Source organism: Hyla sarda, chromosome 5, assembly GCF_029499605.1.
Source record: "Hyla sarda isolate aHylSar1 chromosome 5, aHylSar1.hap1, whole genome shotgun sequence".
Lineage (NCBI taxonomy): Eukaryota > Metazoa > Chordata > Amphibia > Anura > Hylidae > Hyla > Hyla sarda.
In genome coordinates, this window is record NC_079193.1 from 214,573,093 (window position 1) to 214,600,038 (window position 26,946).

The window sequence follows — 26,946 nt, forward strand, 5'->3', positions numbered from 1 at the left end:
TATCAATCGTTCGCAGAGCACACAGATTAATGGAGTTCAATAGAACTCTATTGAGCTGTATGAGGAATCTAATGATTCCTCCTAAAAGTCCCCTAAGGGACTAATCAAGTGTAAAAAAAAAAATGTTTAATAAAAGTTTTAAAGATACACATTAACCCCTTCCATATTAAAAGTTCAAATCATGCCCTTTTCCTAAATAAAAACATGTAAACATAATAAAAAAAATAAACATATTTGGTATTGCTGCATCCGTAATTGCACGAACTATTAAAACATTATGTATCCGGTACAGCATCACCCAGTGGCACGCCACTCACTCTACGTAAATGTAAAAAGAAAAATACCAAACCACAGAATTGCTATTTTATAATATCCCAGAAAAAAAGTTATTTAACCTCTTCAGGACGCCGGGCGTATGCATACGCCCTGCATCCCGAGTCCTTAAGGACGTGGGGCATATGCATACGCCTGTGGGAATTCCGGTCCCCGCCGCTAGCCGTCTGGGGACCGGACCGGGATGCCTGCTGAAATCATTCAGCAGGCATCCCGGCACATCGCCGAGGGGGGTCCTGAGACCTCCCCATGTCGGTGATCGCAGAAAATCGCATGTCAATTCAGACATGCGATTTTCTGCTATTCCGGGCTGATTGCGTCTCTGGTGACCCGATCACCCGGAAAATAGGGATGATCGGGGGGGGGGTGAAATGAAGGGGGCACTAAGCGATATTTACTGCTGCCCTTCCTAGTGGGTGCCAAACTGCAACTCCCAGCATGCCCAGACAGCCAAAGCCTGTCTGGGCATGCTGGGAGTTATAGTTTTGCAACATCTGGAGGGTCACAGTTTGGAGATCACTGTTACAGTGGTGCCCAGACGGTAGCCCTCCAGATGTTGCCAAACTACAACTCTCAGCATGCCTAGACTGCCCAGGCATGCTGGAAGTTGTAGTTCTGTAACATCTGTCCCTTCAGATTTAGCAATTTTCATGACATTTTTGAAAATTGCTGCTCTACTTTGAAGCCCTCTAATTTTTTCAAAAAGTAAAAATATGTCCATTTTAAGATGCCAACATAAAGTGGACATATTGTATTTGTGAATAAAAATAAAATGTATTTGGAATATCCATTTTCCTTACAAGCAGAGAGCTTCAAAGTTAGAAAAATGCTAAATTTTTAAAATTTTCATGAAATTTGGGGATTTTTCACCAAAAAAGGATGCAAGTAACGACGAAAATTTACCACCAAAATTAAGTAGAATATGTCACGAAAAAACAGTCTCAGAATCAGAAAATTCGGTAAAAGCGTTTTAGAATTATTAATGCGTAAAGCGACGGTGGTCAGAATTGCAAAAGGGCTCAGTCCTTAAAGGGGTATTCCAGGCAAAAACTTTTTTATATGTATCAACTGGCTCCAGAAAGTTAAACAGATTTGTAAATTACTTCTATTAAAAAATCTTAATCCTTTCAGTACTTATGAGCTCATGAAGTTAAGGTTGTTCTTTTCTGTCTAAGTCCTCTCTGATGACTCCTGTCTCGGGAAATGCCCAGTTTAGAAGCAAATCCCCATAGCAAACCTTTTCTAAACTGGGCGTTTCCCGAGAGAGGTGTCATCAGAGAGCACTTAGACACAACAACCTTAACTTCAGAAGCTCATAAGTACTGAAAGGATTAAGATTTTTTAACAGAAGTAATTTACAAATCTGTTTAACTTTGATATTAACAGTTGATATATATATATGTATATACATATATGTATAAAAAAAAGTTTTTGCCTGGAATACCCCTTTAACCCCTTAAAGACCAGGCCATTTTACACCTTAGGACCAGAGCGTTTTTTGCACATCTGACCACTGTCACTTTAAACATTAATAATTCTGGAATGCTTTTAGTTATCATTCTGATTCAGAGATTGTTTTTTCGTGACATATTCTACTTTAACATAGTGGTAAAATCTTGTGGTAACTTGCATGCTTTCTTGGTGAAAAATCCCAAAATTTTATGAAAAATTAGAAAATTTAGCATTTTTCTAACTTAGAAGCTCTCTGCTTGTAAGGAAAATGGATATTCAAAATATTTTTTTTTTTATTCACATTTCCAATATGTCTTCTTTATGTTTGAATCATAAAATTGACGTGTTTTTACTTTTGGAAGACATCAGAGGGCTTCAAAGTTCAGCAGCAATTTTCCAATTTTTCTCAAAATTTTCAAACTCACTATTTTTCAGGGACCAGTTCAGGTTTGAAGTGGATTTGAAGGGTCTTCATATTAGAAATACCCCACAAATGACCCCATTATAAAAATTGCACCCCCCAAAGTATTCAAAATGACATTTAGTAAGTGTTTTAACCCTTTAGGTGTTTCACAGGAATAGCAGCAAAGTGAAGGAGAAAATTCACAATCTTCATTTTTTACACTCGCATGTTCTTGTAAACCCAATTTTGTAATTTTTATAAGGGGTAAAAGCAGAAAATTTATACTTATATTTGTAGCCCAATTTCTCTCAAGTAAGGACATACCTCATATGTCTATGTTAATTGTTCGGCGGGCTCAGAAGCGAAGGAGCGACAAGGGGATTTTGGAGAGTACGTTTTTCAGAAATGGTTTTTGGGGGGCATGTTGCATTTAGGAAGCCCCTATGGTGCCAGAACAGCAAAAAAAAAACACATGGCATACCATTTTGGAAACTAGACCCCTTGAGGAACATAACAAGGAATAAAGTGAGCCTTAATACCCCACAGGGGTTTCACGACTTTTGCATGTGTAAATTTTTTTTATTTTTTTCACTAAAATGTGTTTCCCCCAAATTTCACATTTTGCAAGGGTTAATAGCAGAAAATAACCCCCAAAAAATTGTAACCCCCATCTCTTCTGAGTATGGAGGTACCCCATAAGTTGACCTGAAGTGCACTACGGGCGAACTACAATGCTCAGAAGAGGAGAAGCACCATTGAGCTTTTGGAAAGAGAATTCGTTTGGAATGGTAGTCAGGGGCCATGTGCATTTACAAAGCCCCCTGTGGTGCCAGAACAGTGGACCCCCCCACATGTGACCCTATTTTGGAAACTACACCCCTCACAGAATTGAATAAGTGGTGCAGTGAGCATTTACTCCCCACTGGCGTTTGACAGATCTTTGGAACAGTGGGCTGTGCAAATGGTAAATAAAATTTTTCATTTTCATGGATCACTGTTCCAAAAATCTGTCAGACACCTGTGGGGCGTAAATGCTCACTGTACCCCTTATTACATTACATGAGGGGTGTAGTTTCCAAAATGGGGTCACATGTGGGGGGGTCCATTGTTCTGGTACCATGGGGGCTTTGTAAACACAAATGGCCTTCAATTCCGGACAAATTTTCTCTTCAAAATCCCAATGGCGCTCCTTCTCTTCTGAGCATTGTAGTGCACCCATAGAGCACTTTACATCCACATATGGGGTATGTTCTTACTCAGAAGAAATGGGGTTACAAATTTTGGGGGGCTTTTTTTTTATTTTCCCTTGTGAAAATGAAAAATTTAGGGTGACACCAGCATTTTAGTGAAAAAAATTATTTTTTTCATTTTCCCATCCAACTTTAATGAAAATTTGTCAAACACCTGTGGGGTGGTCAGGCTCACTATACCCCTTGTTAAGTTCAGCGAGGGGTGTAGTTTCCAAAATGGGGTCACATGTGGATATTTATTTTTTTGGGTTTATGTCAGAACTGCTGTAAAATCAGCCACCCCTGTGCAAATCACCAATTTACTCCTCAAATGTACATGGTGCGCTCTCACTCCTGAGCCTTGTTGTGCATCAGCAGAACATTTTACGCCCACATATTGGGTATTTCCGTACTCAGGAGAAATTGCGTTACAAATTTTGGGGGTCTTTTTTTCCTTTTACCTCTCGTGAAAATAAAAAGTAAAGGACAAAAATATTTTTTTTTTTACACTAACAGGCTGGTGTAGACCCCAACTTTTCTTTTTCATAAGAGGTAAAAGGAAAAATAGCCCCCAAAATTTGTAGTGCAATTTCTCCTGAGTATGGAGATACCCCATATGTGGCACTAAACTGTTTCCTTGAAATACGACAGGGCTCTGAAGTGAGAGAGTGCCATGCGCATTTGAGGACTAAATTAGGGATTGCACAGGTGTGGACATAGGGGTATTCTACGCCAGTGATTCCCAAACAGGGTGCCTCCAGCTGTTGCTAAACTCCCAGCATGCCTGGACAGTCAGTGGCTGTCCGGAAATGCTGTGAGTTGTTGTTTTGGAAACACTGCCGTACAATACGTTTTTTATTTTTATTGGGGGGACAATGTAAGGGGGTGTAAATGTAGTGTTTTACCCTTTATTATGTGTTAGTGTAGTGTAGTGTTTTTAGGGTACGTTCACACTGGCAGAGGTTTACAGTGAATTTACCGCTAGGAGTTTGCTTTGGCGAAAAATTTGCCGCAGCTCATACTTGAAGTAGTAAACTTACTGTAAACCCACCAGTGTGAATGTACCCTGTACGTTCACATGGGGGGGGGGGGGCAAACCTCCAGCTGTTTCAAAACTACAACTCCCAGCATGTACTGACAGACCGTGCATGCTGGGAGTTGTACTTTTGCAACAGCTGGAGGCACACTGGTTGGAAAACCTTCAGTTAGGTTCTATTACCTAACTCAGTATTTTCCAACCAGTGTGCCTCCAGCTGTTGCAAAACTTCAACTCCCAGCATGTACTGATCGCCGAAAGGCATGCTGGGAGATGTAGTTATTCAAAAGCTGGAGGTGCACAACTACAACTCCCAGCATGCAGAGACAGCTATTTGCTGTTTAGGCATGCTGGGAGTTGCAGTTTTGCAACATCTGGAGAGCTATAGTTTAAAGACCACTGCACAGTGGTCTCCAAACTGTGGACCTCCAGATGTTGCAAAACTACAACTCCCAGCATGCCCAGACAGAAAACTGCTGTGTGGGCATGCTATCATTTGTAGTTTTGCAAGATCTGGAGGTGCACAGTATAGAGATCACTGTGCAGTGGTCTCAAACTGTAGACCTCCAGCTGTTGCAAAACTACAACTCCCTGCATGCCTAAACAGCTCTCTGGGCATGCTGGGAGTTGTAGTTTTGCAACATCGGGAGGGTTACAGTTTAGAGACCACTATAGTGGTCTCAGACTGTAGCCCTCCAGATGTTGCTAAGTAACTCACCGGCTTCCGTCGGATCCAGGGAGCTGTGTCGCCGTCCTCTTCTTCCACCGATCGTCGCCCGCTGCCACCGCTGATCGTCGCCCGCTGCCGTCGCCGATGGGTAAGTGGATCTTCGGCGCCGGTCCCTGTCTGTTTCCCAGTCCTGCCCCGCCTATTGTGGGTGGGCAGAACGGGGAAACCGAAAGTAAACCCCTCCGCCCCCGATCTGCTATTGGTGGTCGCGTCTAGACCACCAATAGCAGAGATAGGAGGGGTGGCACCTCTGCCACCTCACTCCTATTGCTTCAAGGGGATCGTGGGTGTCTAGGACATCCGCGATCCCCTTTATTTTCCAGGTCACTATAGACCCGTATGACCCGGAATAGCCGCAAATCGCAAGTGTGAATTCACTTGCGATTTGCGGCGATCGCCGACATGGGGGGGTCTGATGACCCCCCTGGGCATTTGCGCGGGGTGCCTGCTGATAGATATCAGCAGTCACCCCGGCCCGGTCCCCGCCCGGCGCGCGGCGGGGACCGAAATTCCCACGGGGGTACAGGTACGCCGTTGGTCCTTAAGTACCAGGGAGCAAAGGCGTACCTGTACGCCCTTGGTCCTTAAGGGGTTAAGGTGAAAAAGGGCTGCGTCCTGAAGGGGTTAAAAGCTATTAAAAAGTCAGATCAATACCATAATACAAAAAACTGATTATGGCGCAAAAAATTAGCCCTCATACAGCTTGGTACGCAAATTTTTATTTTATTTTTTAGAAAAGCTAAAATTAAAAAAGTTCAGAATTTTTTTTAAATTAGTAAAACATGAGGGAAACTATACAAATCTGGTATTGCTGTAATCAGGCCGGTCTAAAGTATCAAAATAACATGTTAGCTCAACCACAAAACCACAAAATGGCGTGGAAAAGAAAACCACCAAATCAGCAAAATGATCTTTTACTATTTCAATTTCACTTCACCAATATTTTTGTTTTTGTTTAGGAGAATATGTTATGGAAAAATTTAAAGGTATCATTATAGTAGTTAGCTGTGGCTATTATAAGGCGAGGAGGAAAAAACGAGAGTGTAAAAGCAAAAATTGGCCAGGACAAGTGGATCGTCATGAGGGACAAGTAGATTTTGCTCCATTTTAGTCCCGTGGACAGTTTTTTTAAATTTCCACACCCCTGCTGGTGGCATCTTTAATTTGCCTACTTCTGCAAGAAAGTTGTGCTTGGGATGCTGTTGGGCTTTTCAACAAAGCATGACCAAGGCCAAGTTGGTTACAGCTAGAGATGAGCGAATCGAATATGACGAATCCTAATTCGTTACGAATTTCATGAAAAATTAGATTTGCAACAAATGCGAATATCGCCATGATTCTATCGTGCAAATCGCTTAATTAAACTCTATTTAGTGCGGTCCAGGCTCCAGGGCATCTAAAATGGTGGATCCACATGTGAGAACATGGGGCAAGAATTCCTGGGAAGGCAGGAACAAGGGTAAGCGGGATGATCCTGAATCACATGCAGGATGCAGCCTATCAGCAGCCAGTCACACCTGTGATGTCACAGCCCTATATAACCGGCAGCCATATTCCGGCTAGTCACTTCATCCTTTCACTGCAGAGAGATAGGACTGACAGTGCTTTGTGTGTTACACAGAAAAGCTTTTTCCAGCAATGTTTCACCTCCTAGTCACATCAGCATTCTGGTGGACAGAGAGCAGTGCGTTTTTCACAGAATTTTTTTTTACTGCAGCCATTAACCTTCCAGTCAGAGTCTACAACATAGAACTGTGCTTTGTCTCATACATTTGAACAAGCTGGCTCAGCTGGAGACACCATAGCAGAGGATGGAGGAATAATTTTTCAGCGGAACTCTGTGTCTTTGTTCCACAACAAATGGTCTGCTGGTTATACTAGTCTGTAGACTGTATAATACCCAGCAGTCCATTCCTAATAGTCTTTGAGAGAGTGCAATTTTGGGTTTAGTACACAGCGACTGTGTGCTGCAGCACTGTTGTGTACTGCTGGTGTTGTGCAAAAATGTGTTTTTTAAGGGTACTGTAGCGCATTTTTCTGCCTTCATAAGTGCATACCATATACGTACATCTAAGTAGTGTACTATTTTGTACCTGTTAATCTGTCAAGGGCCTAGATAGTGTGAAAGGCCAGGCAAAAGTAAACACCAGCTGGTGTTTTACTCCAATACATTTTTTAAGCGTACTGTAGCGTATTTTTCTGCCCTCATAAGTGCATACCACATACCTACATCTAAGTAGTGTACTATTTTGTACCTGTTAATCTGTCAAGGGCCTAGATACTGTGAAAGGACAGCCAAAAGTACACACCTGCTACTGTTCTAGACAAATACTGTTTTAAGAGTAGTGAAGCGTATTGTACTCCCCTCATATATGCACATTATGTCAGGCAGAGAAGTGCCAGGAAGTGCACAGAGGAGTGGCAGAGGCCTAAATTCATCAGGCGCAGACAGAGGTCGCAGCAGACTAGGGGCGATTGGCAGCAGGAGTTGCAGCGAGTGACCTGATCTCCCAGTATCAGCTAGCGGTCGTGTCTCGACCAGCAGCCCATCTGCCGTCATCAGTTGGTTAATACGGCCATCCACTTCATCACGAGTGACATCTGATACCCCCAGTCAACATTCGGTGGGTTCCTCAGACACAACCCTCAGTTGGCATGGCCCGGGAGAAGTTCCTGTCTTCCCATTGTCTCTGTCCTATGCTGTTCCCTCCCCTACAGAAGTATCTTATGCTGTGGGTTCAGCTCCACTATTTAGTGAGGACAATCTAATAGAAGACAATCAACAGCTACTGCGCAGCCAAGAAGTGGAGGAGACATCTGCCGCTTCCTTCGCTAGACGGGCAAGTAGTGATGAGGAGAGTGACGTGGGAGATGGTGTTGCCAGCATTCAGGGTCCTGAAGCAGACACTGTTGAAGAACCTGAGGAGGACATCAGTGACGTGCAGACACTTGTTGATAATGAGGAAGACAATCGCAATTAAAAGCCGGGTGCTGAAGGGGCTTCATCATTTTCAGAAGAAGGTTGCAGGTTGCCCGTGAGGCAGCAGCTGAGCCAGCAAGGTTGTAGCATGGTTGGCATTCAGCATGGTGGCAAAAGTGGAAATTCTGGAGCCAAACATGCCCGGGGGAGACCACCTGCTTCGCAGCAGCCTACCTTCCCGGGAGGTAGTGGAACAGGGGTTCCTGGAGATGGTGGCAGTAGCAGTCAATTAGTGCGGACTGTTGGTGGGAAAAATCAGCTACTCGCGGTGTGGCAGTTTTTCTTCAAGCATCCGGAGGAGGTTAACATAGCCACGTGCAAGATGTGTTGGCAGAAGGTGAAGCGTGGCCAGGGTCCCAATGTTAAAAAAAAAAAAAAAAAAAAACTGAATGCTGTCAGTTATCCTCCTTGATAAAGCCACTTGGTGGCAAAACATGTCGGGGTGTGACAGTATTGCATTTTAATTTGCAACCCCCAAGTGTCCTCTATACAATGCACTAACCCTTTAAATTTTCCACCTAAAAATCCATATGAGGGCTTATTTTTTGCGTCACCAATTCTACTTTGCAGTGACATTAGTCATTTTACCCAAAAATTCACGGGGAAATGGAAAACAAATCATTGTGCGACAAAATCAAAGAAAAAATGCCATTTTGTAACTTTTGGGGGCTTCCGTTTCTACGCCGTGCATATTTCGGTAAAAATGGCACCTTATCATTATTCTGTAGGTCCATACGGTTAAAATTATACCCTTTTTTAACTTTTTATTTGCAGTGTTATAGCTCCCATAGGGACCTATAACATTGCACACACTGTTCTCTTACACAGATCACTGGCGTGTATTAACACGCCTGTGATCAGTGTTATCGGCGCTTGACTGTTCCTGCCTGGATCTCGGGCACGGAGCATTCATTCGTCGATCGAACACCAAGGAGGCAGGTAAGGGCCCTCCCAGTGTCCTGTAAGCTGTTCGGGACGCCGCGATTTCACCGCAGCGGTCCCGAACTGCCTGACTGAGCAGCCGGGTTACTTTCACTTCAGACGCGGCGGTCAGCTTTGATCGCCACGTCTGAAGGGTTAATACAGGGCATCACCGCGATCGGTGATGTCCTGTATTAGCCGCGGGTCCCGGCCGTTGATAGCCGCCGGGACCGACCCGATGTGACCCGGGGACAACGCGTGACCCTGCGGCATATCGCAGGAGTCGGCGGAGGATGTAAATATACATCCTTCGTCGTTAAGGGGTTAAACATATAAATTTTCCTGCATGTAATTATGATTTTTTCCAGAAGTACGACAACATCAAACCTATATCAGTAGGATATCATTTTAATTGTACGGACCTACAGAATAAAAAGAAAGTGTCATTTGTGCCGAAAAATATACTGCGTAGAAACAGAAGCCCCCAAAAGTTACAAAATGGCGTTTTTTTTCTTCAATTTTGTCGCACAATGATTTTATTTTTCTCTTTCGCCGTAGATTTTTGGGTAAAATAACTGATGTAATTACAAAGTAGAATTAAGCCATCATATGGATTTTTAGGTGCAAATTTGAAAGAATTCTGATTTTTTAAAGGTTAGGAGGAAAAAACTATACTGTAAAAATGGGAAAACCCAGAGTCCTCAAGGGTTTAAAAATCAGACAATGTGATTTTATGGATTCTTTTTCTCATTATGTCTCTCATAGTTGAGGTATACCTATGATGAAAATTACAGGCCTCTCATCTTTTTAAGTGGGAGAACTTGCACAGTTGGTGGCTGACAAAATACTTTTTTGCCCCACTGTGTGTATATATATATATATATATATATATATATATATATATATAGGTATGTATAGGCAGTTTAAAAAGAATCTATTGTACTGCATATGTCATTTTTTAGATTTCATACATAGCTCTTAAACAGAGTATCGAAAACCACCATCTAAACCTTAAAGGGGTACTCCACTGGAAAACATTTTCTTTAAAATCAACTGGTGCCAGAAAATCTACTGGTGCCAAAAAAAAAAATCCCAATTCTTCCAGTACTTATAATGCACAGGAAGTACTCCAGTACTCCAGTGTATAATACACAGGAAGTTATTTTCTTTTTGAATTTCCTTTCTGCCTGACCACAGTGTTCTCTGCTGACACCTCTGTCAATTTTAGGAACTGTCCACAGTAGGAGCAAATCCCCATAGCAAAGCTATCCTGCTCTGGACAGTTCCTGACATGGACAGAGGTGTCAGCAGAGAGCACTGTGTCAGGCAGAAAGGAAATTCAAAAATAAAAGAACTTCCTGTGGAACATACAACAGCTGATAAGTACTGGAAGGATTGGGATTTTTTTTATAGAGGTAATTTACAAATCTGTTATCGCACCAGTTGATTTAAAAAGAAAATGTTTTCCAGTGGAGTACCCCTTTTAAAGTCCCTAGACATCTAATCCCCTATCCACAGGATAGGGGATAAGATGTCTGATTGCGGGGGTCCTGCCGATGGGGACCCCCGCAATCTCTCCTGCAGCACCCACTTGTCATCAGCCTCACAGAGCAAAGATTGCTCCATGTCTGATGGCTCACGTTACAGGGGCCGGAGTATCATGACGTCACGCCCTGCCCCCTCAACGCAAGTCTATGGGAGGGGGCATGGCCGCCGTCACACCCCCTCCCATAGACATGCATTGAGGGGGCGGGGCCATGACATCATAATACTCCGACCCCTGTATCGTGAGTCATCCGACACGTAGCAATCTTCGCTCAGTGAGGCTGATGACAAGTGGGTGCTGCAGGAGAGATTGCACGCTTGTAGTGGCAAGTGGCTGCACAATGGCCGGCATTTATCATTGTAGGTGTAAGTGAAGCATTTATCATTGTAGGTGTAAGTGAAGCATTTTTCATTGTACGTGTAAGTGAAGCATTTATCATTGTAGGTGTAAGTGAAGCATTTTTCTACACCTTTTTTTGTGCGCTGGTAATGTGTAGGAGCAACAAATTTATTAAATGGTCACAGAGCATTTGATAAATTTTGTGCAGGTCACATTTTCTCAAATTTCTCTCTTCACATAAACCAAAAAGCTAAGCTAAGCCTGGGCTGGTGTAGTTTTAGAGACTTTTCAATGGCTTTGCGCCTTCTTGGCGCCTTTTCACAAAAAGGCGCTGTTGATAAAACCCTTCCATATCATGTGCATTGCCAAAATCAGTGGATTACAAATCAAAATCAGCAAAAATGTGTAAACAAAAAGGCGAAAATAAACCCTGCTTGTGCCTTTTTTGCGCCTTTTCTAGACACAAAAAAACAGTCTAAAGACAATGATAAATGACGGCCAATATTTCCAATAGATCGAGAGAAATTATCCAAATTATTTATGCTGCTTGTTGAAGCCAGCAATTTATGTTGTAGCTTGCCGTTGAATGTGCTCCAACTCTGCTGCTGTTGCTCTGGTTGAAGAAGCTGCTTGTCACTGCTATTGTAGTGAGTTGGCGCTTAGACATCTTATCCCCTATCCAAAGGATAGGTGATAAGATGCCTGATCGCGGGGGTCCCGCCGCTGGGGACCCCCGTGATCTTGCACGCCGCACCCCGTTAAAATCAGTCCCTGGAGTGTACACGCTCCGGGGACTTATTTTAATGGGGTGCGGCGTGCAAGATCACAGGGATCTCCAGCGGCGGGACCCCCGCGATCAGGCATCTTATCCCCTATCCTTTGGATAGGGGATAAGATGTCTGAGCGCCGGAGTACCCCTTTAACCCCTTCCCGACCTATGACATACCTGTACGTCATGGGTGGCAAGGTGTTCCCGACCCATGACATACAGGTACGTCATGAACATTACTGCCGCTACTCGCGGCATCCCGCAGCGCCTGGAAAGATGGTGGCTATCACTGATAGCCAGCTATCTTACCGTGCGACCACGGGGGGTTTCGTCCCCCACCCCCCCCAGCGATCGCTGCTATCAGCTGGTCAAATCTGACTAGCTGATAGCAGCGTTTCGCTATCAGAATACTTAGCAGCGCGGTGTGTGAGTCCCGATCACTGGGATCGGGACACACACCGCTCTGCTAAGTGTCCCTGACCCGTCCCCCGGCGTCACTTACCCGTCGGAGCGGTGTCCCGAGCGGTCCCGGCGTCCTCCGTGCGGTCCCGGCGTCCTCCATGCGGTCCTGGCTGCGCTGCGTCCCGGAGGTGAGTTTCCGGCAGCAGTGCGGCATCTTCATTGGCAGCAGTGAGATTGCCGTAAAGCGATCTCACTGCTGCCTCTGAGAGTTTCAAAACTGCAACTCCCAGCATGCCTTTGGCTTTCTGGGCATGCTGGGAGTTGTAGTTTTGCAACATCTGGAGGTCCTCAGTTTGGAGACCACTGTATAATGGTCTCCAATCTGTGCTCTTCCAGATGTTGCAAAACTACAAATCTCAGCATGCTCAGTCTGTCCAGGCATGCTGGGAGTTGTAGTTCTCTAACATCTGGAAGAGCACAGATTGGAGACCATTATACAGTGGTCTCCAAACTGTGGACCTCCAGATGTTGCAAAACTACAACTCCCAGCATGCCCAGACTGCCCAAGCATGCTGGAAGTTGTAGTTCGGCAACATCTGATCCTTCAGATATTGCCGAACTACAACTTCCAGCATGCCTTGGCAGTCTGGGCATGCTGGGAGTTGTAGTTTTGGGTTGGGAAACTAGTTGGGAAACATTGTCCGTTTCCTACCTCAGTGCCTCCAGCTGTTGCAATTGTTGCAAAACTATAACTCCCAGCATGCACTGACAGACCATGCATGCTGGGAGTTGTAGTTTTGCAACAGCTGGAGGCACACTGGTTTGGAAACACTAAGTTTGGTTGCAAAACACTTGAAAGTTTATTACTTAACTTAGTGTTTCCAAACCAGTGTTCCTCCAGCTGTTGCAAAACTACAACTCCCAGCATGCACGGACAGCCAAAGGGCATGCTCGGAGTTTGCAACAGCTGGATGTTTGCCCCCTCCCCCCAATGTGAATGTACAGGGTACACTCACATGGGCGGAGGTTTACAGTGAGTGCTGCAAGTTTGAGATGGCGCAAATTTTGCGCTGCAGCTCAAACTTCCAGCGGCAAACTTGCTGTGAACCTCTGCCCATGTGACTGTACCCTAAAAACACTTCACTACACTGACACTAACCTAAAATAAAAAGTAAAAAACACTACATATACACATACCCCTACACAGCCCCCCTCCCCCCAAAAAATGAAAAACGTCTGGTACGCTACTGTTTCCAAAACGGAGCCTCCAGCTGTTGCAAAATAATAACTCCCAGTATTGCCGGACAGCCATTGACTGTCCAGGCATGCTGGGAGTTTTGCAACAGCTGGAGGCACCCTGTTTGGGAATCACTGGCGTAGAATACCCCTATGTCCACCCCTATGCAAATCCCTAATTCAGGCCTCAAATGCGCATGGCGCTCTCTCACTTTGGAGCCCTGTCGTATTTCAGGGCAACAGTTTTGGGACACATATGGGGTATCGCTGTACTCGGGAGAAATTGCCTTACAAATTTTGGGGGGCTTTTTCTTCTTTAACCCCTTATGAAAAGGTGAAGTTGGGGTATACACCAGCATGTTAGTGTAAATAAATAAATTTTTTACACTGACATGCTGGTGTTGCCCTATACTTTTCATTTTCACAAGAGGTAAAAGGGAAAAAAGACCCTCTAAATTTGTAACGCAATTTCTCCTGAGTACGGAGATACCCCATATGTGGGCGCAAAGTGCTCTGGGGGCACACAACAAGGCCCAGAAGGGAGAGTGCTCCATGTACATTTGAGGCGATTTGCACAGGGGTGGCTGAGTGTTACAGCAGTTCTGACAAACGCAAAACAATAAATATCCACATGTGACCCCATTTTGGAAACTACACCCCTCACGGAATGTAATAAGGGGTGCAGTGAGCATTTACACCCCACTGGTGTATGACAGATTTTTGGAACAGTGGTCTGTGAAAATGAAAAATAAAATTTTTGATTTGCACAGTCCACTGTTTCAAATATCTGTCAAACGCCAGTGGGGTGTAAATGCTCACTGTACCCCTTATTAAATTCCATGAGGGGTATAGTTTCCAAAATGGGGTCACATGTGGGGGGGGGGGCTCCACTGTTCTGGCACCATAGGGGCTTCCTAAATGGGACATGCCCCCCAAAAACCCTTTCAGAAAAACTCACTCTCCAAAATCCCATTGTCGCTCCTTCCCTTCTGAGCCCTCTACTGCGCCCGCCGAACACTTTACATACGCATATGAGGTATTTCCTTACTCGAGAGAAATTGGGTTACCAATTTTAGGGTGATTTCTCTCCTTTTACCCCTTGTAAAAATTAAAAAATTGGGTCTACAAGAAAATGCGAGTGTAAAAAATGAGGATTTAGAATTTTCTCCTTCACTTTGCTGCTATTCCTGTGAAACACCTAAAGGGTTAAAACACTTACTGAATGTCATTTTGAATACTTTGGGGGGTCCAGTTTTTATAATGGGGTCATTTATGGGGTATTTCTAATATGAAGATCCTTAAAATCCACTTCCAACCTGAACTGGGCCCTGAAAAATTACGATTTTGAAAATCTTGAGAAAAATTGGAAAATTGCTGCGGAACTTTGAAGCCCTCTGGTGTCTTCCAAAAGTAAAAACTTGTCAATTTTTTAATGCAAACACAAAGTAGACATATTGTATATGTGAATCAATATGTAATTTATTTGGAATATCCATTTTCCTTTCAAGCAGAGACTTTCAAAGTTAGAAAAATGCTAAATTTTCAAAATTTTCATGAAATTTTTAGATTTTTTACCAAGAAAGGATACAAATATCAGTGAAATTTTACTGATAACATAAAGTAGAATATGTCACGAAAAAACAATCTCGAAATCAGAATGATAAGTAAAAGCATTCCAAAGTTATTAATGTTTAAAGTGACAGTGGTCAGATTTTCAAAAAATGCCCAGGTCATGAAGGTGAAAATGGGCTGGGTTATGAAGGGGTTAATATTGTGTCTGACCATTAGTACTTTATTACGTGAATAAACAACTGAAGAAAATGTGTAAGATACAAGGATCTCTTTGTTTCCTCGTAGCAGTTGAAGAGAGACACAATAATGAATTTCATAGTGTGATCTTCACGAATTACCAAAAATCACTTATGTTAATAGCAGATATTGGACTTAAAATTAACACTATTATAGCAGTAATGGCTTTATTAATCTTCTCTGCTTCTGAATGATGGCTGTCAGACTTAATTCTGTTAGCACAAGACTGTGTAAGTCACAGTCAATTGTTTACCAATATTGCTGGTGACAGTCCTGTTGCTCCTCTATGATGAAGATTCTCCATCAGCAGCAGCATCCAAAGGATCTGTAAAAACATAATGGCCCTCATTTACTAAGAGTGGAGTGTCTGTTTGTGTTTGACTTTTGTTTTTCCGACCTTTTTTTCTCTTGGTATTCACTCATCTGTCGCACTTTTCCCGATCTTTTAAGTCGTAGGGAAAAATCTGACACACAGTAATTTCTGTCGCAGGGTTCATCTGTCGCATGGTAAAATCTGTCACAGGGTTAATACTGTCGCACATTAAAATCTGGCACATGCATAAATCTGTCGCAATGAAAATTCTGTCGCAGTGCGACAGATTTTTAAAATAAAAACCGGGAAAAGAAAAAAATAATAATTTGTGAATATATAAATGTATAGAAATATAAAGTGAGAGAGAGATTAATACATTTTATAAAATAGTCTGTATATATTTTTATACATATATGTATATACACACATATAGATAGATGTATTAAAATTAATATATATATTTATGATTCACCATTATTACTGAAACAATAGGGGGGGAAATACGTGTTTAAATAATGTGTAAATGAAGCTAAATCGTTGTTTAAAAAATAAATTGTGCAAACAAAACAAACAAAAAAAAAAAAAACAGAATCGCTTGAAAAAGACGAGGCAGGCAAAGGATCAAACAGCCAGAGAATTTACTCCACTTTCTGAAACTTTATACATGCTTTAAAGTGTAGGGTTTTATTCCCAGAAAATTCACGTGGTTTTCAGGAAAGTGATTTTTTTTATGAAACGTAGGGAACACGCCCATTTTGTAGGGTTTTTTTTCCCCGCTCAGAGTGAATCAGATTCTGTTGTTTTTCTGTCGCACATTCTGTTGCGTGCGACAGGATTTAGGCGCAGAATCCGACAAAAAGTCGGAATTCTGTTAGTAAATGAGGGCCAATGTATTGAACATTTTGCAGATTTTTCCTCATAGGCCTCCTCCAGATGAAAAATGATGATGGTCCAAGACTTTGTAATTACTACAGCTGGCCTTTTCTCCAAAATTTACATCAAGGGAAAGGAACAGACAGAAAATAGAAGAATAAATGAATCCACAACTTGATGTGTATTTTTCAAATTGAAAATAATTCAGTTTGTTTTATTCATGTTAAAGTTAAAAAAATAAAATAGATAGATTTTTTTTGAAATATAAAAAAGCTTCTCCCCCCAATAAAAAAATAAAAAAAATGAGCCCCTGCAGATGAAAAATAAAAAGGTCAGATTAGGGCAATTTTAGCATGTTTATTTAAAAGTTTAATTTGACTTTTTTTTTTTTAAGTAGTACAATAGTACAAAAGCTATGTAAATAGGAGTAACGTTAAAATCGTATCGACCCACAGAATAGAGAAAACATGTCAGTTTTACTGTTAATTGCACTGGATAAAAACACACCATCTCCCTCTGCCCAAATAAAAAAAAAAAATGTTGTAAAATTGGGGTTGGGTTCATTTCCCCCCTCCCCAAAAATAATCCAATAGGTTCCACAAAAAACAAGCTCCCCCCAGTGGTATGGATTTAAAAAAAAAAAAAACTACTTGTCACAGGGACTAAAACAGAGCATACCGTACATACTCGAGTATAAGCCGACCCGAGTATAAGCCGAGACCCCTAATTTCAACCCAAAATCCCAGGAAAAGTTATTGACTCGAGTATAAGCCTAGGGTGGGAAATACATCATCCCCCCCTGTCATCATCCAGACCCGTCATTAACATCCTCATCATCATCACCGCCTGTCATCATCCAGACCCTCATCATCATCACCTGTCATCATCCCACACCCCCCCTTCATCATCCCCTTGTCATCATCCCCACCCCCCTTCATCATTCCCTTGTAATCATCCCACACCCCCCCTTCATCATCCCCTTGTAATCATCCCACCCCCCCCCTTCATCATCCCCTTGTCATCATCCCACACCCCCCTTCATCATCCCACACACCCCTTCATCATCCTCTTGTCATCATCCCACACCCCCCCTTCATCATCCCCTTGTCATCATCCCCACCCCCTTCATCATCCCACACCCTCCCTTCATCATCCTCTTGTCATCATCCCACACCCCCCCCTTCATCATCCTCTTGTCATCATCCGCCCTCAGTGGTCTTCAACCTGCGGATCTCCAGAGGTTTCAAAACTACAACTCCCAGCAAGCCCGGACAGCCGATGGCTGCCCGGGCTTGCTGGGAGTTGTAGTTTTGAAACCTCCGGAGGTCCGCAGGTTGATGACCACTGCGGCCTTCGACATCATCCAGCCCCCTCTCACCCCCTTTAGTTCTGTACAGTACTCGCCTCCGCTCGGCGCTGGTCCGGTGCTGCAGGACTGTCCGGAGAGGAGGTCGTCCGGTGGGATAGTGGATCCGGGCTGCTATCTTCACTGGGGTCGCCTCTTCTCAGCGCTTCGGGCCCGGAATAGAGGCGTTGCCTGGACGATGACGCAGAAGTACGTTGGCAATGAACGTACCTCTGCGTCGTTGTCAAGGCAACGTGACTATTCTGGGGCCGGGCCCGAAGTGCTTAGAAGAGGCCTCCCCGGTGAAGATAGCAGCCCGGAACCACTATCCCACCGGACGACCTCCTCTCCGGACAGTCCTGCAGCACCGGACCAGCGCCGAGCGGAGGCGAGTACTGTACAGAACTAAAGGGGGTGAGAGGGGGCTGGATGATGTCGAAGGCCGCAGTGGTCTTCAACCTGCGGACCTCCGGAGGTTTCAAAACTACAACTCCCAGCAAGCCCGGACAGCCGATGGCTGCCCAGGCTTGCTGAGAGTTGTAGTTTTGAAACCTCTGGAGGTCCGCAGGTTGAAGACCACTGCGGGTGGAGAGTTCACTCGAGGGGGGTGTTTTCAGCACGAAAAATCGTGCTGAAAAACTCGGCTTATACTCGAGTATAAACGGTAATCTGCTTGTCCCTAAAAAATTTTCCACTTGTCCAGGTACAAAATAATTTTAACCAAAATAGTATGTAAATAAGGTCTTTATTAATAAAAACATCATAGGCAGACCAGTATGTTACCCCATTAGGTTGATAGGGCCCCTGATAAGTAAGTCCGCCCCATTAAAGGAATACTGCAGTGCAAAAGAACTTATCCCGACCGCTGGGAAACCCCTTGCCACAACCCCCCCCCCCCCATTCTCTTGTAAGGAGCCCTGGCAGGAAGGGGGCTTGTCCGTATGACGCGGCGGCCGCCACACCCTCCCCCCCCATGCATCCCATAGATACATGGAGGTGACATTTCAGCCGCCGTGTCATGCGGGGATGGAACATTCCCTTTATGCCAACTGCTAGGGCCCCACAAAAGAGAACAGGGGGCAGGTTGGTCCCAGCGGTCAGACCCCCGCGATCTATCACTTATGGGGATAAGTTACTTTGCACTTCAGTATTCCTTTAAGTAGGTAGTCCCTTTATCATGTAGGGATCAAGTAGGGCCCCCTGTGCCATTATATTACCCCCCTCTGATGCCTCATGTGCCATTATATTCCCCCCCCTATGATGCTCCCTGTGCCATTATACCCCCTCCCCCCTCTGATGACTCTTGTGTCATTATATTCTCCCCCCCCCTCTGATGCTCTGTATCAACATATTCCCCCCCCCCCCCCTCTGATGCCTATGCCCCCTATGATAATTGGGACAAGGCCTTTTGACAGGCTTGTGCTGGTGCTATATAAAGGTCCTGGTAAGAAAAGGATTTATACAGAAGCTATCTTGAGCTCTAAGGGCTTCACATGGCACAAGCTTTGAACAACACCATGGCCAGTTTAATGTGCCATGGATATTTAAAACTGGAGTGCGTCTTGCAAGTACACCTCAAGTGGTGTGCTGACTTACTCTTCTATATCCGGGAATACACTAAAACCTATGCCTTATACCTGTTAGGCCCCTTTCACACCACCGTTATCACACGATAGTGTTACGGCCGTCGGGGCCAACGGGGAAAATAGCGGGAGGAAAAATACAGCTTGAGCCTACTTTTTTTCCTGCTACTCCAGCCAAAAAACAGCTGCACCCGAAGGACCCCATTGACTATAATAGGGTCCATCGGGACCCGCTTTTTCCCGTTTCACCCCGTCAAAAAGACGGCCGTCAAACTGTAAAAAAAAATTAAGAGTTTGAAGGCTGTTCTTGACAAGGTGCAACGGTAGTGTAAATGTAGCCTTAGTCACTTATATCTTGAGTAGTGCTGTCCAACCAACTTCTGGTTTAGATGCTGTAAGATTCAGCACGGACAACTCTTGTATAAAGGCAAAAGTAGGAATATTACCTACACTGCTATTTCCATCATGTACCTTGCTAACTGACCAGCTGATCGGAAATTGAGAAGGAACCCATCTTAAATCAAATTAACTCAGTGGCTTGTTATCAAGATATGGCACTTTTATTTTTATAGCGCAAATATTTATACCCAGGACTGTATCCACAACAAGGGGGCATCCTCTACTTCTTAAGGAAAGAAGGTTTCCTCACCAGCACAGACGGGGGTTCTTTACTGTAAGAGCAGTGAGACTGTGGAAAAGGGGTCTGGATGTATTTTTGGAGAATAATAACATGACAGGTTATGGATTCTAGATCTATAGGGACAAAAGGTTGATCCAGGGATCTATTCTGATGCCATATTTGGAGTCAGGAATGAATTTTTACCTCGAGTATGAGTTTTTTTATTTATTTTTTTGCATTTCTCTGGATCAACTCAGTAGAGACTCATTAGGGTTATAGGTTGAACTTGATGGACTTTGGTCTTTTTTCGACTTTATGAACTATGTTACATTACTCCCCCCATGCATTTTAAAATACATGATTAATGGATGACATTTTGTGCCATTGTCAGCACAAAAACATTTGTAAAAATGAGCACGTGCCAAGAAAAGGCTCTTGTGATGATTCTGGGTATACCTTTTTTTTTTTATATTCATTGTCTGTCTACTTCTGAGATATAAGCATTTGTGTTATTATGCAAACAAGGCTCCAAGGGGCAGGAGGGAGATATCCCCCTGCATGACAAGAGCCCAGGTAAGTTCAGCCCATGTCCCCCATCAGTTTTTCTGCTGACAGGTCTACTTTAAACTTTTTTTCCAATTAAGAGTCTTCCAAAATACACTTACTGGTCACTTTATTAGGTACACCGGTTAACAATTGCTTGTTAACACAAATATCTAATCGGCCATTTCAGATGTCAGTAATATTAAGCAAGTAGATGTGGCCAAGACAACTTGCTGAAGATCAAGTCAGGCATCAGTAGGGGGTACAAAGAAGATTTAAGTGACTTTGAACATGGCACAGTTGTTGGCACCAGACAGACTGAATATTTCAGAAATTGCTGATCTACTGGGATTTTCATATACAACCACCTCTTAGGTTTACAGATAATGGTCCAAAAATGGCAAGCAACAGTTGTGTGGATGAAGATGCCTTTTTGATGTCAGAGGATAATGGGCAGACTGGTTTGAGATAGCAGGCAGCAGTAATTCAGAATACCACTTGTTGCAAAAAAAAAGTATGCAGAATGCCATCTCTGAAAGCACAACAATTGGTACCTTAAAGGGGTACTCCCACCCTAGACATCTTATCCCCTATCCAAAGGATAGGGGATAAGATGTCTGATCGCTGGGGACCCCCGCATTATTGCATGCGGCACACACCTGGTTTTTCACCGGAAGCGCTGGAGGGTCTGAGTGGCGACTCCGGGAACGGAAGTCCGTGACGTCAGGACTCCGCCCCCATGTGACGTCACGCCAGTCCCCTCAATGGGATCAGACATCTTAACCCCTATCCTTTGGATGTCTAGGGTACCCCTTTTAAGAGGTTAATCCAAGGTAAAAAGAAATAACCAAGACATGAAACAAAACCACCTACATTCAAAAGTACGCTCCATTTACAAGTGTTTCTGAATTAGCACTAAAGAGAAAGCTTTGTAAGAACTTGGCATAGATAAAAGCATAACTAAGCAATGAAATGAAAGACATGCAGATGAGCTGTGCAGTGAGGTGATAAATGGCTAAAAATATTTTCTTCCCTAAAGACAGGTTATTCCACTACAGCTTTGCTGCTTGCATACTGCACATTTATTTTAGGCCATTTTCTTTAATTATGCTAAAGAGTTTCTTCTCTTTAATGCATTGTGCCCACGACAAGCATATAAAACAATTATTCTCAAATGTTTTTTCTTTTTATTTTGCGCAGTAACACTCATAATTGCTTACTGGGGGACTATGATATGAAGCAATTTATGAGAGAAGTAATATATGCCATTCATCTGTGTGTTCTGGTAGTTCCCTCATATTGTTTTGCATCTCTTTTGCAGAAAATTAATTCATTTGACAGGTTTATTCATGTAACCGGCTGCAAAATCCCTTTGATTTCGCAACTGATTCACTGAGGGTTTCATTAATCCAAAATGAATCACAGATACCTTCTTAGCTTTTTAAGTATACAAGGCTTTTTGACAATTAGGTTATTTTTAGAAACATTTCTTTATATAACATTGTCACCCAGTTGTGCGAAAAACACATCTGCAACATGTTGCAAGCTTTTTTTTTTTTTTTATTCCATGCGGACAATGTGCAGGAAGGAGGCACAAGGTCATGTGTTAGGCTGGGTTCACACCACGTTTTTGCAATAGAGTTCCCGTAAACCTTTTCAATTTGAAAACCGTACGGAACAGTATTGAAAACCGCATGCATTGACTCTCCATTGAAAACCATATGCCAAAAGATGCATCAGGTTGTGTCCGTTTTGCATCCTGTACAGTTTTATCAGTTTTTTTCCCATACCCAAAACCGTAGCCTACCACGGTTTTTGGTCCAGGTGAAAAACCATATTGAAACATTTTTTTTTTTTTTTTAACATGGGAGTCAATGGGAACCGTACAAAACCGCATGTGCGTGCGGTTCCATCCAGTTTTCACCATACGGTTTTTGACTAAACTGTTTTAAAGGGGTACTCCGGCGCTTAGACATCTTATCCCCTATCCAAAGGATAGGGGATAAGATGCCTGATCGCGAGGGTCCCGCCACTGGGGACCCCCGTGATCTTGCATGCAGCACCCCATTAGAATCAGTCCCCAGAGCACGTTCGCTCCAGGTCTGATTACTGGCGATCACAGAGGCCGGAGCAATGTGATGTCACGGCCCCGCCCCCGTGTGACGACAACACTCCACCCCCTCAATGCAAGCCTATTGGAGGGGGCTTGACAGCTGTCATGCCCCCTCCCATAGGCTTGCATTCAGGGGGCGGGGCATGTCATCACAGGGGGGCGGGGCCGTGACGTCACAATGCTTCGGGATAAGATGTCTTAGCACCGGAGTACCCCTTTAATGCCACCAGTTGCATGGTTCAATATTAATAAGATTCTTTCTATTCAATTTCAGCCAATTAGCAAGTTTCCCTATTTGAGCAATGACATTTCCTTCTGGCTGCCCAGTGAAGGATATCTGGAGAACGATTTTTATGATCTGGTCCGTAATGTTGCAGGAGATATTGTTGAAGAAGTATCTTTGATTGACCAGTTTACACATCCAAAGTAAGTTCTGTTTTTTATAGATTATGATGACCTCATGACTGTTTTTTTTTTTAACTTCTCTTCCACTTCGACAGAATTTGTACTATTTTGTCTTGCTGTATAGGGTTTGTATAAAGTATAGTACATAATTCCATTGAAAGGCCATTCAGTTCAGAAAATAACATTTTGCTTTTGCTTTCATCAGACCAGAGAATCTAGTTTCTCAAATTCTAAGGTCCTTTATGTGCTTTAATGTAAACTCTTGGGGGGGGGGGGCGGGTGTTATCATTAGTGGTAGAAGCTTTTTCTATATGTAGCGCAAATTTTTGCGCAGGGAGTTATTTTGAGTCTTTTTTGACACACAGAAAAATAGACAAAAAAGCAATGTCAGAGGATCAAGCAGATTGGGAGGATATCGTGCAATTTGTCAGGATAAATTGCAGGATATGCGCCCAATCTGCTTGATCCTCTGACATTGCTTGGGAAACGCTGTATAAGAGCCACGATACCCCTGCTGGAGTGACGAGAGAAGCAACCTTGTGGGAAACTGAAAAAAATTCAGCACGCACGGCATCTACTCCGGAGTCGGCAGCCGGCTGTATCCCAGAGAGCTACTACAGTGCCCACATTGAACCAACAGTCGCAGGACATTTAAATGGGTCCGTCGCAGCACAAGACCATCGACTAGAAGATTGGTGAGACGTAATAGAGCTGGGCGGTATGACCAAACGTGTATTGCGGTATTTTTGTAACTTATGGTGGTTCCACGGTATATAACGGTATTTCTTTCAGCACCCCCCCCCCCAAAATCATGTTACCCACCAGCGCTGTTCTGCTCCCCCCCAATTAATTATCAGCCCAGCGGGGTACTGCTCACATGTGTCACCCGCAAGCACTGCCCTCCTCCTCTTTGTTGGGGGCCGCCTGTGAGGTGAGTTTTCTGAACCCATGCAAAAACTGAACCGCTCCTCCCCTCAGCTCTCAGGGCAGAGGCTGAGATCGCACGTCTGCACTAGATAATTAAGCCACGCCCCTTAGGTTCGGAAATCTAACTTCACCCCCCCCCCAACAGGGGGAAAATCTCACCTCACATCGGCGATGGAACTCTATACTGTACGCCAGTGGTCTCCAACCTGCGGACCTCCAGATGTTGCAAAACTACAACTCCCAGCATGCCCGGACAGCCAACGGAGTTGTAGTTTTGCAACAGCTGGAGGTCCGCAGGTTTGAGACCACTGCTGAACTGGGATACAAAAGATAAAGAAAATAAACTTTAACTTACCTACGTCGGCCTCACGCTGTTCCTTGGGACTGAAACGTCGGACAGCCGTCAGCCTATCACCGGCCAGAGCGATGTCCCGCCCCGGCCAGTGAAAGGTTTAACTCACTGTCATGTAAGAAGCCGGCCAGAGCTCCTTACATGACATTGGGCTCAGCCTATCACTGGCCGGGGTGGGACATCGCTCTGGCCGGTGATAGGCTGACGGCTGTCCGACAGCGCAAGGTCGACGTAGGTAAGTAAAAGTTTATTTTCTCTATCTTTTGCAGCCCGGGCATAGGGATACAGCGTACAGCAGTGGTCTCAAACTTGCGGACCTCCAGCTGTTGCAAAACTACAACTCCCAGCATGCTGGGAGTTGTAGTTTTGCAACATCTGGAGGTCTGCAGGTTGGAGACCACTGGCGTACAGTATAGAGTTCCAGTGTCGGCGGCCCCCCAACAAAGAGGAGGAGGGCAGTGCTTGCGGGTGACACATGTGAGCAGTACCCCGCTGGGCTGATAATTAATTGGGGGGGAGCAGAACAGCGCTGGCGGGTCACATGATTTGGTGTGGGGGGCGGGGAGCAGAACAGCGCTAGCGGGTCACATGATTTGGTGAGGGGAGGGTGGGAGCAGAACAGCGCTGGTGGGTCACATATGATTAGTTCCCCGATGTGGGGACAGCACTGCGCTGGGCTGATAATTCATTCCCAAGGAGGAGGGGCCCAACGGTATTGCGGTATGGGAAAAATTCATATCGTGCAGCCCAAAAATTTCGGTATTCGGTATGAACCGTATACCGCCCAGCCCTAAGACGTAATATGGGTGGATATCTTTAGCTATTTTTCAGACTGTCCATATCAAGTATTTTATCACAGTAACATCTAACCTAAAGTGCCGGACTATCAATTGCCGAACTAACAGTTTTGCTATATAACTATATCTAGCAACAGTGCTTTTACGTCTAGCAGCAGTGTTTTACATAGAATCATTCTACCACTATGGCCCAGTGGTAGGATTTGTATCACTGTGCATATATACAGTCATGGCTGTAAATGTTGGCATCCCTGAAATTTTTCAAGAAAAGTATTTCTCACAGAAAAGGATTGCAGTAACACATGTTTTGCTATACACACGTTTATTCCCCTTGTGTGTACTGGAACTAAACCAAAAAAGGGAGGAAATAAACCAAATTGGACATAATGTCACACCAAACTCCAAAAATGGTCTGGACAAAATTATTGGCACCCTTAACTTAATATTTGGTTGCATACCCTTTGGAAAAAAATATCTGAAATCAATCGCTTTTTTAAGATCTCTCCACAGGTGTTCAATGGGATTTAGATCTGGACTCATTGCTGCCACTTCAGAACTCTCCAGCGCTTTGTTGCCATCCATTTCTGGGGGCTTTTTGACGTATGTTTGGGGTCATTGTCCTGCTGGAAGACCCAAGATCTCGGACGCAAACCCAGCTTTCTGACACTGGGCTGTACAGTGCGACCCAAAATCTGTTGGTAATCCTTAGATTTCATGATGCCTTGCACACATTCAAGGTACCTAGTGTCAGAGGCAGCAAAACAACCCCAAAACATCATTGAACCTCACCATATTTCACTGTAGGTACTGTATTCTTTTCTTTGTAGGCCTCATTCTGTTTTCGGTAAACAGTAGAATGATGTATTTTACCAAAAAGCTCTATCTTGGTCTCATCTGTCCACAAGACATTTTCCCAGATGGATTTTGGCTTACTCAAGTTCATTTTGGCAAAATGTAGTCTTGCTTTTATATGTCTCTGTGTCAGCAGTTTTGTCCTCCTGGATCATTTAAATATCGATGGATAGTTCGAGCTGACACTGATGCTCCCTGAGCCTGCAGGACAGCTTGAACATCTTTGGAACTTGTTTGGCCTGCTTATCCACTATCTGGACTATCCTGAATTTACACCTTTCATCAATTTTTCTCTTCCGTCCACACCCAGGGAGATTAGCTACAGTGCCATGGGTTGCAAACTTCTTGATAATGTTGCGCACTGTGGTTAAAGGCAACTCTAGATCTCTGGAGATGGACTTGTAACCTTGAGATTGTTGATATTTTTCTACAATCTTGGTCCTCAAGTCCTCAGACAGTTCTCTTCTCCTCTTTTTGTTGTCCATGCTTAGTGTGGCACACACAGACACACAATGTAAAGACTAAGTGAACTTCTCTCCTTTTTATCTGCTTTCAGGTGTGATTTTTATTTTGCCCACACCTGTTAATTGCCCCAGGTGAGTTTAAATGGGCACTGTCAGATACAAAAACTTTTGATATGTTGTGAAGCATGCAAAACCAATAAGTTTTGCAATTGCTTTCATTAGAACATTTTCTGTATTTCATACTGAAAAAGCCAGTCAACTTATTGCCCCCCTGCCTGCTTGGACACATATTAGTCCTGCTGTGTCCATGCGTCATCACCTATGTCATGGACACACTTCCTTGATTGACAGCTGTGAGTGCAGGGCTCACAGCTGGAGGAAAAATCCTCCCTCTGTCAGCTTGTGTCCCGCTACTGTCAGTGAGGACAAGCTGGGAGTTGTAGTTTTGCTAATGCTAGGGGAGATGTGAGCAGACAGCATACTGAGGGAGGGGGCGGAGACCTGCACAGTGAGGCCACGCCCCCTCCCTTTGAGAGGAATTCAGACTAGTGAGATAAATTAAAAGTGTAATAAAA

General features: G+C 43.9%; 1 protein-coding gene across 6 annotated transcripts in view; it reads left to right on the forward strand.

Moving 5' to 3' along the window:
- Positions 1-26,946, forward strand: part of FARS2 (phenylalanyl-tRNA synthetase 2, mitochondrial) — a 397,026-nt gene that overhangs the window by 279,347 nt on the left and 90,733 nt on the right. For all 6 annotated transcript variants that reach the window (XM_056521084.1, XM_056521086.1, XM_056521087.1 and 3 more), the window contains one exon: positions 22,849-23,000. In XM_056521084.1, coding sequence (XP_056377059.1) covers positions 22,849-23,000 — 152 coding nt within the window. The remainder of the gene's footprint in view (positions 1-22,848; positions 23,001-26,946) is intronic.